The sequence below is a fragment of the Neovison vison genome, chromosome 5, assembly GCF_020171115.1.
Source record: "Neovison vison isolate M4711 chromosome 5, ASM_NN_V1, whole genome shotgun sequence".
NCBI classification, from domain to species: domain Eukaryota; kingdom Metazoa; phylum Chordata; class Mammalia; order Carnivora; family Mustelidae; genus Neogale; species Neogale vison.
Window position 1 is genome coordinate 88,680,389 of NC_058095.1, and position 18,365 is coordinate 88,698,753.

Below are 18,365 nucleotides of genomic sequence, written 5' to 3' on the forward strand. Positions count from 1 at the left end.
ATAGCCAGAAATATTCCATAACATCTAGGAAAAAGGACCAAGTGAAAGAGTGCTTTTACAAAGTATGGCATGGTTTTAGCTTTTATTATGTCATCTAGTTTTGCTCTGATGGGACAGACAGGGTTGTTAGAGTAGCTTGATCTTGTCTGTAACCTCCTTTCCTGTAGCCTCCCTCGGTGATTGTTCCAGAGGTGGCTGTGTGACCTTGTTCTGGTCATCATGTGTAAGTAGAAGTCTCTGAGTAGGACTTCCCGACATGCCTGGCCCATGAATAAATATTTACTTAGAGTTAAAGTAAATGAACGATAATCTTTAAGTACCATTTATAAAATTTAATGCAAAGTCCCTTTTCTTTGCCCCTGACCTAAAAATGTTGCTTTCTTCTGTCATTTTTGGCATGGGTTCCCTCACTGAATGACTTCTGTTCCTGTTGATGTGATTATTGTCTGTTTACTAATGTTGCATACATTTGTCTTATCTAAAACTTGCCCTGGGCATCAGCCTTATACTTTGAATTTCTTCCTGGAGAGCCCACAGGTACTGCACATTTCATGTGCCCTCCAAATGGGTTCATCTAATGCCCTCCCATCACCAAGCTTCACCTCTACTCATGATCACAGTTGTGACTCCAGTCTCCCATCAGGGGTCCCTCAGAATCCTCTGTAGCTGCCATTCCATTACAATTCCATCAAACAGGACCTCTCAGTATCTCTCCCTAAGACTGTTTCCCAATGGTGATTACTTCCCTTCTTGACTTTCCAGTCTGCCTTCTATACTTTTCTACTAGGTAAACTTCCAGAAAGGTGAATGGCTTGTGCCACATTCCTGCCTCAATGCAATTGCCCAGCCTCCTAGTTGCCCTGAGAAAGCATGTCCTAGAACAGAAAGTACTCTTGAGAGCATATGAAGACTTCCATGGGAGTCCATTCTCAGGGATCACTTCCAGGGCACTCTCCCTCCCCACCTCCCTCTCCATAAATCAACATTTCCTACCTTATGGAAGAAAAGCATACATTTCACCTCTTTTGAATCTCACTATGGGGCATGCTCCATGGTACAAAAAGATGTCAGGTACAAACCAAGGAGACAGCATTTATTGAAAAAATAAAACCCTACCTCTTCTGTCCCACACAGTGGTCAGTGACACATGGCTCCCGAGGAACTGTCCAGAGAGACTCTCAGTGAGAAACATAGAAGGCAACTGTTCCATATTTCATGTAGATACCATATTCATGGCAAGGCTCTTTTCATCCCATTGATCTGTATCTGTGCATGGAAGCTCAGGAGTGGCACAGTCATCGTAGGAGATATGAATATTAACATGTATATTTTAATTGAAAATTAAAGCCAGAATTTTTTCTGATTTCACCTATCAACCAGTTAAAAGAATAAAGTCAGAGATTGCCCGTTAGATTAGGATTGCCAGTTGGGATTCCTTTGGCAGGAATCTTCCAAAGCTTGAATCAACTAAATCTCCAGCTTTAAGGTTTGGAAGACTACTTCGAGCATGTGATAAAGGGTGACCATGTCATACACTCAGAGGACCTCATCAAAGAGAATGCTATGTAAAGTAGCCCTGTGTGATAAGAGGAAACTGTTATCAAACAATAATGCAATAGCAATAGTGTGTTAAAAATGAAAAATGTGTTTATTTTCCCCAAAATTTTTTGTTTGTATTAGGTCAAAAAATGTATATTTAAATGAAAACACAGCAGGAATATTAAGTTACTTGAAAATTCCTGACGTAGCCTTTAGGTATACTTCCTAGCAGTTAAGAAAGTAAATTATTCTGGTGAGTAGTTAACAAAACTTTTGCAAGTCAATGTGTTTTGTTTCTCTGCTCTCAGAAAACTTTAAAAAGGACCTAATCAAAATGTCAGCAGGTAGATTATTTCCAATAACTTCAGTATTAGAACACTGTATTGTGTTTGGTTGTTGTTGTTTTTTTTTTATTTGTTTGTTTGTTTTTTTGGCAAATGGCTCAGAGATCCAAAGTATTGATAGATATTGCTCTAATAAAACCTTATACTCTCATTTATTATGTGAATTAGATTTCTCAAGACTTAAATCTATAGAATAGAAATGATGCTGAACCCTTTCTCAGTCCAGCAATAGGTGATATTCTTCCACAGTTACATGAACTCATAGGCAGAGAGAGTACTTGGCTCCATCTGTCTCATTAAAATATATATTTCTGACAAAATTTTATATGTTAGTGATTATTAAAATGTATATTTTTTATCAATTGTGTACTACAAGTAATTGTAATGAGAACTGAATCCAAAAGAACTTTTAAGCACCTAGAGTTATACAGCCAGAAGAAATTAAAAGAAAATTAATTTTAATCTCTATTCTTGTACAATATGATAGGGTAATCAGTATAAGACTTTCCAACAGAAATACATTAAAGTTAAAACATATCTGAGTCAAGTGTAATGGAAAACAAGTTCAAAACAAAAAGAGTGACGTAAACTTTCTTACTGTTAGGTATTTGTTCATGGCTTTCTTAAATGGGTAATAATGGGCATCCACTTGTACTTAGAATCCATTGGATACATTAAAAGAATGTTGAAATTTATTTTAAAATGTCAATATTTACATTATGCCAGAAATTATATCCTTTGCAGCTTCTAGCCTTTTTTTTTTTTAAAGGTTTTATTTATCTATTTGACAGAGAGAGACCACAAGTAGACAGAGAGGCAGGCAGAGAGAGAGAGGGAAGCAGGCTCTCTGCTGAGCAGAGAGCCCGATGCGGGACTCGATCCCAGGACCCTGAGATCATGACCTGAGCCGAAGGCTTAACCCACTGAACCACCCAGGCGCCCCATCAGCTTCTAGCCTTTATCATAATTTTTAAAAATTACATTACCTTAAAAATGTATTGAGACCAAAGCACTGTGCAGAGTCAGTGCGATCTCTATCAAATCCTAATGACAGTTTTTGCAGAAGTAAAAAAACTATCCTAAAATTCTTATAGAATCTAAAGTGACTTCAGATAGACAAAACAATCTTGAAAAAGAAGGACAAAGTTGGAGGAATCACACTTCCTGATTTCATACCTTGCTACAAAGCTACAGTAATCAGAATAGTCTGGTAATGGCATAAAAATAGACACATAGAGCAATGGGATAAAGAGCCCAGAAATAAACCTTTACACATATGGCCAAATGATATTTGACTCGGATGCCAAAACTTTTTAATGAGGAAAGGATTGTCTGTTCAACAAATGGTGCTGGGAAAACTGGCTATTCCACATGCAAAAGAAAATCAGACCCTTACCTTATACCATATAGGAACATTAACTCAAAGTGGATCAAAGACTTAAATATGAGAGTTAAAACTGTAAAACTCTTAGAAGAAAACAGAGGGGAAGCATGACATTGGATTTGGCAATGATTTCTTGAATGCAGCACCAAAAGCACAGGAACAAAAGAAAATACCGATGAGGGGCACCTGGGTGGCTCAGTGAAAAAGTGAAAAGTGAAAAGCCTCTGCCTTCGGCTCAGGTCATGGTCCCAGGGTCCTGGGATTGAGCCCTGTGTCAGGCTCTCTGCTCAGCAGGGAGCCTGCTTCCTCCTCTCCCTCTCTCTCTCTCTCTCTCTCTCTCTGCCTGCCTCTCTGCCTACTTGTGATCTGTCAAATAAATAAATAAATAAATAAAATCTTAAAAAAATAAAAAAGAAAGAAAATACCAATGAATTAGACTTCTTCAAAATTAAAATTTTTGTGCATCAAAAAATACTACCAATAGAGTGAAAAGACAGCTCACAGCATGGGAGAAAATATTGGTAAATCATGTATCTGATAAGGGATTAATATCCAGTATACATAAAGAACTCCAACAACTCAACAATAAGAATACCCAGTTCAAAAATCAGTAAAGGACTTGAATGGGCACTCTTCCAAAGAAGGTATACAAATGGCCAAGAAGCAAATGAAAGGATGCTCAACACTCTTGTCTATTAAGGAAATGCAAATCAGAACCACAATGACATGCCAATCCATACCCACTAGGATGTCTACTATTTGGAAGAAAGAAAGAAAGAAAGAAAGAAAGAAAGAAAGAAAGAAAGAAAGGAAGGAAGGAAGGAAGGAAGGAAGAAAGAAAGAAAATAACAGATGTTGGTGAGGATGTAGAGAAATTGAATATTTGTGCCTTGCAGGTGGGAAACTAAAAAGGGTACAGCCACAGTGGAAGACTGCACTGAGGTCCTCAAAAACTTAAGCATAGACTGCCTTGTAGTCCAGCAATTCTACCTCTGGATATGTACCCCAAAAAATTGAAAACAAGGACTCAAACAAATACTTGAACACCAGGGTTCGTAAGTACATTATTTACAGTAGCCAGAAGATGGAAGCAATCCAAGTAGTTATCAATGGGATGAATAGCTAAGCAAATGTGGTCTACATGTGCAATGAAATATTATGTGACCTTAAAAAGGAATGAAATTCTAATGATTGCTACAATGTGAATGAGTCTTGAAAACATTATGTTGAGAGATACAAAGCAGACACAAAAGGACAAATACTGCAAAATTTCACTTACACAAAATGACTAGAATAGTTACGTTCATAGAAACAGGAAAGTAGAAGAGTGGTTACCAGAGGAAAGAGGGAGGGAAAATGGGGAGCTCTTTATAGGAACAGTTTTCGTTTGGGATGATGAAAAAAAATTCTAGAGATAGTGGTGATGGTTTTACAAGAGTGTGAATACGCTTAATACCACTGAAGTTTACACTTAAAAATGATTGAAATGGTACATTTTAAGTTACGTATATTTTGCCACAATAAGATAAATAAATAAAAATCTATTGAGAGAGTTGTTCAGATTTGGAGCTACATTTAGGCAATATACACATAGATGTTCACATGTTTGAAGAGCACCTGTCCAGTGTCCTTCACAGTCTGGACCCAGCCCTCTCCTCTCACTTCATTTTCTTTATTCTAGCCACCTGGAAATCCACATCTGCTGTAATTATGTACAAGTTGTTCCCCCTATCTGTAGTGCCCATTCCCCCACCCCACACACCACCACCAAATTGATTAGTGGAATCTGCTATTCCAAGGACCCACCACCTTTGAAAAATCTGTGGTGAATCCTATAGAGAGAACCCATTTCTCCCTCTACTGTGTTCCTAAAGAACTTTTTCATACCTCTGATTCATTCCAAACCTGTCTTCAACCAGACTGAATTCTTTAAGGACAAGGACGGTATATGTTTCATCTTTGTAACTCAGATGCATACCACAGAGCATAATTTGAAGCAGGATCTAATAAATAGTTCAGTAACTGAATTTTTAAAAATGCATATGATTATTTCCTCCTAATTCTCCTCTGAGACAGAAGGCAGACCTTTTCCCCACTTTCCAGAACAAGAAAATAAGAAAATGTCATACCTTACTCAGTCTACAGGCATCAGGTGGCTGATGGGGATGGAGAAACAGCATCAAAAATCTGCCTTCTTATGACCCAGGCCTGTGGAGGCAGGCACTAAATCTTATCGTCAGTATGTTAGGTCCATTACTCTGTTGGTTATAAAACACATGTTTTTGAACACTTGCCATAGGTTTTGTCCAGAAATGAAATGCTCTTATACATATTTCTGCTACTCCTTCCATAATAAACCCCCCACCGTTGTTCTAACACCACAGTTTGGAAACAACTGTGTCATTAATGAACGATCCCAGATCCTAACCAATGACCTCCAGATGAAAGGCTCATTATTCCATTACTGGTCTCCAGAGCTGTTTTGTTCCCTAGCGCTGTAGCACCGAATTTAGACTGAAGAGTTTAAGCCTTGAACTATAAAAAAATTTAAGTAGTCCTTGACGTAATTTGGAGTGATTACATTCTATTGTGCCAAGAATTCCTTATTAAAAATCAATTTAATTGTGCATATACCATCTGGTCGGTGTTATGGTCTTTTATAGGAAGGAACTGTGATTTTGTATTTACCTGATGTTCTTCTACTAGACAATCATGTCATTTCATAGAAAGGGGGGAATTTTGTAGCACTGAAAAATTAGTAATTAAAGAAACTTAAAAGTGTTTACTAGACTTTCCTGTATTTAAACTCTTGTGGTTTTTGAACTGTAAGATTTAATACTTTGTATCATTCAGGATTTTAGTGGAAAAGAAGGTAAGAAATGTGTAGGTTCATATCATATGCTACATTTATTTTTATGAAAAATTTCTTATATTTTTGAAACTCTAGTTCCCATTAATAAGACTTAGATTGTCACATTAGTATTTGTGTTGTCTTTTTATTCAAAGAATTTAGATAAGGAAAGGCTATAGGTTTGCTTTTTGATTGTCTGCTAGCTTGGTTTCTACTATACTAGCAAAAGATTGTAATATTTTAGATCACAGTATTGCAGGAAAATATGTCGAACCAGAGTGACTGCATTTTATTACGCAAAATGGGGGACATTTGGGCCGCCTGTTTTTCAAAAACACTTTGTACTCTAATGTAAAAAGGATCCTTTAGTTTTCTTACATGGCATTAGAGGCTTAAGGTTTGGGTCATTTTCTATAATTTTTTGATCTGCTTATGTGCTTAAATTTGTGAAGTATTTTGTTCACATTACAATCTTAAAACATCAGTGTTGTAAATTAATAGCCATAAATGATTCAATTCTGAATCACCTTAACTTCAATGTTGTTTTAAAAAATCACTTGTTATATAGGGTCTGATGTTAACAGCGACCTATTTGGCATCAGCCACAATGTCTTTGATCTTCCCTGTGCCCTGATTTCCTCATTTTGTGAAACGGGGACAATGCCTACTTATTAAATTCCTATGAGATTTAAATGAGATATTCATTTGGAATGTTGCCAAGATTCTTGGCATGGGGCATAAGTTAGCTTTTATCAGCATCAGAAATACCAAGATGACCATTCTGCAGTGTGTGGCTTTCTTTCCATTTGTTCATTAAAAAAAAAAAAAAATGAAACTAGGGTATTAAGAAAGTTGCCTGTACTCATGTAGCAATTAAGTGCTCAAACTAGGATGAAATATGTTTGGCCAAATCCATCATCTGTCTTGTGCTCCATTTGAGTGACCTTCCCTCTTTAATGTTAAATGCCAATATTCTGCATGTATTCATTTATCAAGCATCTGGACTGCACTAGATTCTGAGTGTGTAAGAGTGAGCAGAATCTTTATCATCCCCAGCCGCATTGATCTTACACACTGTGGGGTAGACAGGCAGCAAGCAGTGCAAGAAAAATTATCAATGCAACAAGCTAACAGAGCAAGGAGCCTGGTGCAGTGTTAGAGAATAACAAGGCCTTTTCTTCTATGTGATTCTTTAATGTAACACTGATGTGTTATAATAATGATAGAGATGTATAAAGAAAAATAATTTCTCCTTATCTGCCTCCATTCCTGTCCAGGTAATCATAGGAACAGTTTAGCTAGGCTACTTTTCTATGCACTCATACAAATACATGTAAATGTATGATGTTTTTCTTGTGGTTTTACAGGGAGAAAAAAAATGGGTTCTATACATCTGCTCAGTTGGTAGAGCCTGCGACTCTTGATCTCATGGTTGTGAGTTCAAGCCCCATGCTGGGTGTGGAATTTACTTTAAAAAAAAATAATTTTTAAAAAAGTGGCTCCTTTACACATTGCTCCATAACTTTTTGTTTGCTTGCCTTAAGAAGTCCTTACTGGTTTTATAAGTATGTGGTGTTTGCTGCCAACGTCATACCTGTCAGGGACCAACTCAGAGGAAACTCTCCAGAGATTTTAGAACCAAAGCCCTGCCCATTTATTACAGTAGTCACTATTTCATGCTGACCACTCGATCCCATAATTTATTGGACTGAAGACACTTGACTTTTAGAGTATCTTGCTGTTACTACTACTACTATTATTATTACTACCTCTATTATTTCTGACAACCCTTTGCTCTAGAATAACATCCCTGATTTTTTTTTTCCCTTTGATTTCCTGTCTACCTACCTACCTGTCTACCAGGTCTACCTGTAGACCTGGTCTACCAACTTACCTATTATTTTGTCTTTTCTTTTGTCAATCTAGTACTATTTTTTTAGCATCCATTTCTTTCTTTACATTCCTGTAGATTTAATGTTTCAAAAGATAAGTGCTTACACTTTTACAGACTTGCTATGTTGACCCCCCCCAATAAAGAACTTTAGGGTTTTTCCCCCTTATGCTTTCTGCTTGCCTTTATTTTGTTTTACACGATTACCCATACTGAAAAACAAGGTAGATTTTTACATACAGGTGCTTTTATTTATAAGAATGGATTTCTTAAAATGGGCCTTTTAGATGAAGTATGTGCTTATTTTTTCCTAATACACATGGCCAGATCAAATTCCAGAAAGACTGTAGCACTTTGACTTTTAAACAGGTATCTGTAATGCCATTTAATCAGCTCAGCCCTGACATGCAAATCAGTAGATCATGATGTTATTGCCACTTTAGCAAGAAACCATATGGCTAATTTATTTAATTATTCCCCGTAGGGTACTTTCCCACCTCAGTCCTCTAGCCTGGATCTTGGAAGAACAGAGTCAATCGAGGAACAGGTCCTCCCTCTCCCAAATGAGTCAGTCATCTAAGTATGCCGGCTGTTAGTTGAGAAGCGGAGTGGCAGCAGGTACAGCCCACTGAGATTGTGCAATGTGGCCAGGACCTCTAGACAGGAGTCTGTGCAATTAGCCAAGACGGTTACTGCGTTTTTGGCAGTGAGGCAGCAGTTAAAGCAAAGAAGGATCTTTTTCCAAGAAGGAAAAGCCATTTAATAAGTTTGAGTCAGTTTGCTCATAACAGGACTGCATTTGAGGACCAAAAACCCCAGGAGCTTGGCAAGCCATCAGTGCTTGGCAGGTCTTCCCACCAACTCACCAAGTCTGAGGCCGGCCAGGCAGAACTTGGCTCCCTCCGCTTTGACTGTATTCATTTAATAGCATTCCTAGTTAACAAGAAAGTAAAGGCAGAGGAGTCTTTCTCCCTATTAATACAGAAGAGTGAAATGCAGTGGCTCTAAGTAAGCGATGGTCCGAGTAACTCCATCAGTGGAGGAACAGGGCGTCTGTCTGGATTGAGGGCTTGTGTGGTGGGTGTAATGCTTGGGGCATGTGGGCCACCAAAAAGGACATTTGTGTTTAGGAATTGGGCAGTGCTTTCTCTTTTGTATATGAATTAACATTTGTATATGACTACCTAGTGAGAGGGTCTGATTTTGTAGTGTGTCAGGGAACCATTGTGTATCTGTCTCATGAATAAATGAAGCAGCAACTAAGTATGTTTGTATAAATTATTTAAAAATACAGTGTGTCCTCATACTTTTTCCATTTCACCTATGTAACTCTTGCCAAGATGAAATCAAATGTGAGTGTTTACAATGTAAGAGAAAACCAGCTTGTGGATTTTGAAATTAGGAGGTGGATTTTTTTCATTTGTTTGTTTCATTTATTTGGGTTTGAATTTTGTTTTTCTCCACAAATATTTCCAATGAAATAAACAGGTCTGATCGTCTAATGATGGATCACGTGAATGAAGATTGAAATTGAACTGGAAAATGTTGAGAACGAGCTTGTTTATACTTTTCAAAATGCCACAGCACCACCTGCAACTGATAAAAATTAGTACAAACATATCAAAAACCTTTAAAGAGACATGTGGCCAAGCCAGCGCCAACTTGGACAGGATCAGAGCACTGGCTGCTGAGAGGAAGTATCCCAACATGCAGCTAATCAAGGATGTTAATCTGAAGTAAAGATTAAAATATTTTACATGGTTCAGGATTGCTTGGAGCAAAGGTTAATGCTGGGAAAGAAATGGTTGATTTCTTGGGATTTTTTTCCCCCTATTATATATTTTCCATAATGGGAGTGTCTTAGTTATGTGAAATTCACTCAGTCTTTAGAATAATTTCTCATTAACAATTTATAAGTCTATGTTTCTGGTAGAAGGATCTAAATTTCTGAAATTCTGGGTTTACATCCAATGCTACCATGACCTCTAAAGACTAGAGCCTGTGGTTCTGTGTATGAGGTCAGGCCAAGGAGGAGTTACTCAAAAAGAAGTGAAGCTTTCCTAACCCCCAGCCTGTAAACACAAATGGGAGCCTGCCTTTGTGCGATCTGTCACATATCATTCTTTCACTTAAAATAAGCATCTGTTATGCCGAGATTTCTAAGTTTTATCAGGTTGACCTAATAAATTTATTTTTCACCCAGTAGTGGCCATATTGATTGACATTTTGGACCAGATAATTCTCTGTTGTAGGAAGCTGCCCTGGGCATTGTAGGATATGTAATCAAATCTTTGGCCTCTATGAGCAAGATGCCAATAGTGCCCTCACAAAGGTCTCCAGATGCTGTTAGTGTCCTCAGAGGAAAAATCAATTCTAGTGGAGACATACTGCTTGAAATACTTATGTAAATAAAACATGAACACATTTTGAAAATTTCAAAATGGTGCAAGAGGTATGAGACTCCATACCACCTCTTAATGCTTCTACGTAAAGATAATGAATGTTGTTTCTTATATGTTTTGCAGAAAGTTACCATGCAAAAGTATATGGATCTATTCTGCACAGTCATGACCATTCAAGAATATACCTTGATATTTTTCATTTTAATATATCTGTGAGATGTTTGTATTACAACACAGTTTTATATTATTCTTTTTAATGTCTGCACTGTATTGCTTTGTTACGGATGAACCATAATTCATTTAACTAGCTATCAGTGTACATATGGGTCCTAATATTTTTATCCTTTTGAACACCATGTTAAACGTTCTTGTTTTTTCATGTTGAATACTGTGTGATTATAACTATATCATTTAGAGTATTCCCTAAAAATGGAATCACTAGGCCAAAGGAAAAGTACATTAAATATATTTGTGGACAGTGCTACACTAGTATCTGGGTAGGAGGTAGCCGTTTTCCCAGGTTATGAAACTTTAAGTCTTTGCTCATGATACCCCTGTGTGCCTGTATTTCATAAAAAGTGAGATTTCCTATATTTATAAGTTGTTTTTTTTAACCCCTGTGATTACACTGCATATATTCTTTGCCTATTTCCCTAATAGCTTATTAGACATTTTCTTTCTCATTTGTAGGAACTCTTTATATATTAAGGAAATTAGTCCTTGCCATCTTAGTTGTCACAAGTATGTGTGTACTATTTATTTTCTTTCAACATTTTTAATGTTTTTCTCTATAGAAACAAGTTGTTTCAAATTTAGCCCTCTTTTGGTACAATTTCTGTTTTTAAAGTCTACAGAGTTTTGCATACAAAAGTGCTTCCCCCCCCTTTTCTTCTATTGCTATGAACTTGGTTTTTTATGTTTAACTATTCAAGCCATCTATAATTCATTTGTGTATATGGAGTGAGACCAAAATACCACACAATTTTTTCTAAATATCATGCTGTTGACAAAATTGCGTCACATTTGGGTGCAAAATAATAAAGCAAGATCCATACTTGGTGCTTGCAAAGAACCAAGAGAGGGCTGTTGTAACACAGTGAAGGAGAAGTGGTGCTTCTGGACAATAGGCAAGGACCTGGTCTGTAGGCCTTTGTAAGTCAGGATTGTGAATTTGATCTTATTCAAATAGTGTTTCTTTTTCATGGTGACTTCACATGTTTCTCTATATATAACATATATTTTGCTTTTTTTTAATCCACTGAACATTTAAAATTTTCTGTGTTATATAACAGACACACTGTTACTTCCGTCATCACATTTTCTGTCATGTTTTTAGCTCTTCATGTTTCCTTGGTTTCTGTCTTTTGTTGAAATTCTTGTCCTGCTTTACTTCCCTAAGGCCTTGTAATATTCTCTCTGGCCTCTGGTATTGTATACTGCTGGGGAGAAATGTGAAGCTAGTTGATCTTTCCCCTTGTAGGTTAGCTGCTTTTTCTGCCAGAATGTATTAAAGTAGCAGTCTTATAAAATTTTAACTCATTAGTTCACATATCAGGATACTAGAAGGTGTTAATCTCTATCTGTATTTTTTTTAAAGATTTTATTTTTTTGACAGAGATAGCAAGTAGGCAGAGAGAGAGAGAGAGAGAGAGAGAGAGGAGGAAGCAGGCTCCCTGCCTAGCAGAGAGCCAGATGCGGGACTCGATCCCAGGACCTTGAGATCATGACCTGAGCCGAAGGCAGAGGCTTAACCCACTGAGCCACCCAGGCACACCATATCTATGTTTTTGTCTTCTGGGGACAAATTGTTCTCTCCCTATTGGCTGAGAAAGATATTAGAATATTTCAGAATTTTTCTTTTATTATATCTTTGAACACTTTTTTTCTATTCTACTTATTCTTTTTTTTTTTTTTAATGTATACCTTTTGGGGGAAATATTTTGGTTATCTTTGAGAGGCTCAGTATCTCTTAAAATGAATGTTAACCTTTTGTGCTTTGTTTGACATATTTTTTTCCAAGCCCTCCCTTCCTATCCCTAAGTGCTGTGTCGGCAGTATCAGTTCTGGGAGCTAACCCCCTTTATGTGCCTTTCATCTGCAACATTGACTTTTTCTTGTTTGTTTCCTTCTTTGATATCTTAGGCATCTTATTCTAGCTCTTATTTCATTGAAAAGCCACACTTTCTTGAGCTCCTCTTCTGCTTGTCAAGAGTATTCAAGATATTCTCCTACCTTGTGACCTGGTTCTTTCTGTAAAGATTATTTCATATTATTTTCATTTATTTTACTATTATATTATTTCATATACATATGTGTGTGTGTATATATGTGTGTGTGTGTGTATAATGTTTTCTTTATTATTTTCTGATGATGTGTAAGGAAGAGGGGCTGCAGAGTTTTCTCAGAAAAATTTTGTCATCAAATGTTCTGCCTCTTCCACACTAGTCCAATGTAACTTGGCAGCAGTAAGCACCTCCCTCACTGCCATTTCTTCTCCGTCGGTGGGTTGAAGTTCCATGTGTCTCACACTGAATGTTTGTATGTTACGGGTTTTCTACCAGATGAGTTTGCATTTCTTTCTCTTCAGGTTCCCTTGATCAGAGTCTGCCCAGTTGATGGCCATTTATTCTCCCTATTTTATCCTGCCATTCTCCTCATTGCCCCCTGGGGAGAAACCGCGTTTGTGTATACATTGCCCCTAGAACCTCAGTTTGCTTGCCGTGCTGAATGGGGCAAGGGGCTTCAGCCATGACTTTCTGCTTCTAGATTTCACCCTTTAAATAAGAGTTGATCCAGCTGTTTCTTGGGTAGTTTCCCTTATTTCCTGCAAAACTTTTTACTCTGTAGGATTTGTCTGCTATTGGCAGTCCCCCTTGTCTGAGCTAGTCTTGTTGCTTTTATTATTTTCATTCTGTGTCATCTGTATTTTAATAAAGGCTATTCCATAGTTTCATTGAAAATAGCTATTTTCTATTTTCCATTATTTTTGCTGTTTTCAATTATTTTTGCTGTTTTCAGTTGATGTAGGGAAGGGGGGAGAGCTGTAGAAATATCACTACCTTCAACAAAAGATGACAAATTAACTGAATTAAACAATAAAAGAGTTAAGTGTTCACTAGATATTTATCAGTGTTTGCTCATTTGTTCGAATGGGAGAATATGAAAGTATAACACAGTCTTGGGGAAATAAGGTTATAACTCTTAAAACAATTGACAAATATGCTTGAGTCAGATGTGGATCCAGGCTCTCATTGCACTTTGGCTGAAGTATTGATTGTCAAGGCCGCCAGTGGTTAGAAAGCAGGGCGATTGGAAATGTTGTTTTAGGGACAGCTAATATTTGAACAGGTGTTGTAAAAAAATATTTGACATGCAAAACACAGCACAAACTTCTGATTTTTAGTCCCCCATCAATATTTTTTGACTGGGAACAGCCACACCTCTTGGGTGACAGTTGGATTTATGAGTGAATTGGTGTGTGGAAGGATTTTTGAAGATCAGTAAGGTCGGCAAGCTTATCTTAGGTTTAAGAGACTTCATAGTAGCTTTTTGAACCAGAGGATGAGATAATGAGAGCTGTTCTTAAGACAACTTCATCTGTCAATTGAATTGAGGTGTATTTCTTTTGATCCCACTGGGGCTTGGTGAGTCCTTTGTCCTGGGTATCACACTCAGTACAGTTGTGCATGTAAGGAACCCGGATTCAAGAACCTGGTTTGGAAAAATCTGACTCAGTAAAATTTCAGTAGTAGACTTGATCTCAACTCTTATTATCGTGGGGTGGCTGTTCTGTGTTGCCATTGTAGTTCAACTCTAGTAACAGATTCAGTCTGTCATGATTTTTACCACTTAGGTGGAGTCTGTGATTCACACGGGATATTTTAAAGTCTACCTTCAATTTTTTTTTTAAGATTTTATTTATTTATTTGACAGAGAGAGATCACAAGTAGACGGAGAGGCAGGCAGAGAGAGAGAGGAAGAAGCAGGCTCCCTGCTGAGCAGAGAGCCCGATGCGGGACTCGATCCCAGGACCCTGAGATCATGACCTGAGCCGAAGGCAGCGGCTTAACCCACTGCGCCAAAATCAGTGGAATCCTGTTGTATTCCCAGAATTCAGATGACAGTGGCACTTTGCATTTCATTTTTCTATATTCGTTCCCTTCTAAATCAGGTTTTCGTCCATCCTCGTGATGTTCGACCCTCTCCTAGTGCAGTCTTACTGCTCCACATCTTCTACTAATTATGCCTGACTGATGCCTCCTTCTCTAAAATATTTTTATTCGCTGGTATTTTGCTCCGCAGTTGTTTTTAATGTCAGTCTTGCTTAATCAATTAGAATTACAGTCCACTTGAAGACATAAATAATCATCTACATTCTATTTATTTCTATCCCATGATATTCCTGAAGATGATTTGAGCATGTTCCTTCCGTACTACCACATTTGACCTTTGCTGAGGTGGTGGACATCTGATTAAGGGGGGATCGGTATTTTATGAGCTAAGCTCACAAATGACCAACAGAGGAGTTTTTGTTGTTCTTTATTTATGGTTTTTATCTGTTTGAAAGTCCTGCAAAGATCAATCATGTTTAACAAATCAACTTTATAGGGGAAAAGAGCGTGAATTTGAGACTCTTCCAGTCAACGAGAAAGTGTTGCCATGAAACACATTCAATATAAATTAAACATAAGTTGCTTTTCTGTAAATATGTGCATTTTACCAAATTGATGTATGCCTTCAGGACAAATTCCCCTTAAAATATTGGTACATGTGATATTGGGACTTTATATTTTATGAAAGAACAGACCGCCACATCCTGTGGCTCTTTATCCCTCAGCAGCTGTGTCCAGCTGGTGGTCCACATTCCCCCCGCTACTTCTTCAGTGAATGGAAACATTTAGGTCAATATTGATATAAAACTTCTCGAACTTTCTTCTCTTCCAGCTTTGGTTCGCCTTTGTTAATGGATTTTCTGGGCAGATTTTATTTGAACGTTGGTGCATCGGCTTGTACAATGTGGTAAGCATTCTCCATCTCTATCAGATAGCATGCAGAACTTCAGTGACATTCCTTTACTGTTTATGTCTGGGAAGTGTATCTAAGTCAATCATCTGCACACATAGCAGGCAGCACAAATACGTCTTTAGAGCCTTTGTTGCGGCGACACATCCTGCAGGGGCCCAAGCCCTCCACACATGGTTTCAATCATAGCAGATCATTCTTGAATAACCCCATGAAATTATTAACCCATATATCTTGATAATAGACCCTTGTTACCTCCTTACTAAATGTCTGCACAACATTTCCATGTTTTTAGCTCGAGTAAAAAATTCTGAACTACATCACAGCCCCTTCCACTTCATAATTTTATTTCTGAATTCCTCAATACAGACATGCATATATAGTACATAATCTAATGTCCTTCTTAAAAGAGCATCTGTCCTTGCGGAAGAATGTTTTCTTCCACTTGCTGGGGCAAGAATAATGAATGCTGACTTCCAGCTCCCGTGGTGAATGGTAATCAGCCTGTTTAGTATTTTTCATAATTTTTGAGTTCTTTTTTTATTACTTCGCTATCATGGATTCAAAAGCTAAAAATAAATATGAACTACAAGCCAAAAATGACGAAGTGTAACTACTTAGCTTTTTGTTTGGCAGCGAGAACTCAGGAGTTCACAGCCTGGTGCTTTAGAGACCCCGGCATGCAACATTTTGAGTTGCACGTCCCTGTGTCTTTTGGACACTAACTCTGACCTTGCCTGCCCGGTGGGAGTTTATAGTCAGAAGTAGCCATCGTAGGTAGATTCAGATGGCAGTTACCAGACATACAGTATACACTGTGGTGCTATAAATATTTAAAGCTTGTATATACATTTGTGGCTGCATGTTCAAGTCATCTGTCCACTCCTCGGTCTTTTTTCTTTTTTTAGTAGCTAAAAAGCTACTAATGCTCGTTGCTGGGTATAAAATGCTGCATATGACAGGTTGCCCCAGCCCTGTGTAGCTTGACAAGTAAAGAGAGCCAAATGGACAGAATAACCTGCTACTGGGACCTGAGTTCAGATCTGGAGTTTAAAGAGCACTGGTCAGTTACGGACTATCCCATGACCAAGTGCACTAGCACATTTGTTGTTAATACTTAGGCTCAAAAGGCAAAGGTGACCATTATCGAGAGCAAGGCTGAATCAATGCCCATTTATCACCTGTGCCAGAAGTTAGAGCTACTCTAACTCACCTGCCACCATGGAGAGAGGCTCAGGGACCTCCCCTTGGATGGATTGGTAATTTTGCAGAACATGTGACTGTTTTGAGCAGATTAAAATTATGTTGACTGTTCCATAGATTTAGTGCCAGAAAGGGCCAAATCCATGCTCATATACATATTTATAAATAGGAAGCTATGTGATGGTGCTTTATAGCAAAGGAGTAGAATACAAGTCACCTGGCCACAGGCATGGAGGCTAGCCCTACTTGTATACTCAGGCACAAGAGCTGGATTCTTTTCTTAGCTCTGGGCAGCCTTGGACAATTGAAATAAATCCAACAAACTTGTATTGAGGACCTGCTATGCATGAAATGCTGATAGGCTTTAAGACAGCATTGGTTAAAATAGGGTCCATATACCACTTACATTCAAACAAACCAAGGTTTGTTTGAAGATGCAGATTTCTAAGCCCCATCAGAGTTTCTCAGAGATACTGAAAAATAAAACAAAATTTTAAACATTTTTTTTTTTAGTAATTGTTGTGCATATGAAAATTTAGGACCCATGTGAACTTTTGATCCCTAGAGTTGGGAATGTGTGGTATGTTCTTTACGTCCCTCAGAAAAGAGAATATTGCTGTAAAGAAGTGAATTTCAAAGTGAAATGGCCTTATGTCATGTTGCTACAGGTCCACAGAACAGGTGTTGGAGTGAGCCACCAACCAGTGGCGGCAGAGTTGGGAAGGTCAAGGGTCCATGAAGTTGTGTCAAAAGTGTTGGCCTCCAGAAGACAATCATGCTGAAAGGGCCAAACCTTTTGAGAACATGGAAGTTTGTCCCCATTGGAATTGTTTTGTGGGGTGAGGGGAGCACATAGGTGGCTCAGTAGATTATGTATCTCCCTTCGGCTCAGGTCATAACCCCAGGGTCCTGGGATTGAGCCTCACATCGGGCTCCCTGCTCAACAAGGAGCCTGTTTTTTCCTCTACCCCTTCTCCTGCTTGTGCTTTCTCATGTTCTCTCTCTCTCTCAAATAATAAATAGATAAAATCTTTAAAAAGTTATTGTTTTGGTAACTTTTGTTTGAAATAAACTGAAACTCAGAGAAATTGAAACTTAGAGAAATAATGCAACAGAGTATGAAGAACTCCTGTATTAGATTCCTAGTTATTAGCATTTTGTCCTCATTTGCATTATCTCTCTGCACATGTGCATTATGTGTGCACAGCCCCGGCGGGCACACATGTGCACACCCATAGACATGAGTGTGCATACACACACACCCATGGGCACTCATGGTGCACACCCACCAACACACTTATTTCTGAATCAATTGAAAATAACAACACATCAGGCCCCCTTACTGCTTAATACTTTGGTGCATAGATGCTAAGACCATTCTCTTATCTAACCACAGTATAATGATTGAAATCTAAAATTTAGCATGGATACAATACTATTATCTGATCCATATTAGTCCATATTCCAATTTTTGCCACTGTTGTTCCAACAAGGCCTGTTTAGTAGATTTTTTTCCACTCCAGCCTCACTGCACAGAGTACAGTCTGGTTCAAGAGACAGTTTGGGACATCTGAGACATTCACTAGTGACCCCTCTTCGGGGCTGGATTTCCTACTGCCATTTTCTCCAAACAGTATTTCTGTCTTGCTTGTCTTACTTTTTCTTTTCTGTAGTTACTCTTTATATTTATGTTTGATTCCCCAGGTCAGCTAAAGTAGCGAGTCATCAT

The 18,365-nt window shown here is 38.0% G+C and overlaps 1 protein-coding gene across 1 annotated transcript in view; it reads left to right on the forward strand.

The window, feature by feature from the left end:
* ATP8A2 (ATPase phospholipid transporting 8A2) overlaps positions 1-18,365 on the forward strand; it is a 617,557-nt gene that overhangs the window by 431,724 nt on the left and 167,468 nt on the right. Inside the window, exon 28 of the mRNA XM_044249456.1 lies at positions 15,356-15,430. Coding sequence (XP_044105391.1) covers positions 15,356-15,430 — 75 coding nt within the window. The remainder of the gene's footprint in view (positions 1-15,355; positions 15,431-18,365) is intronic.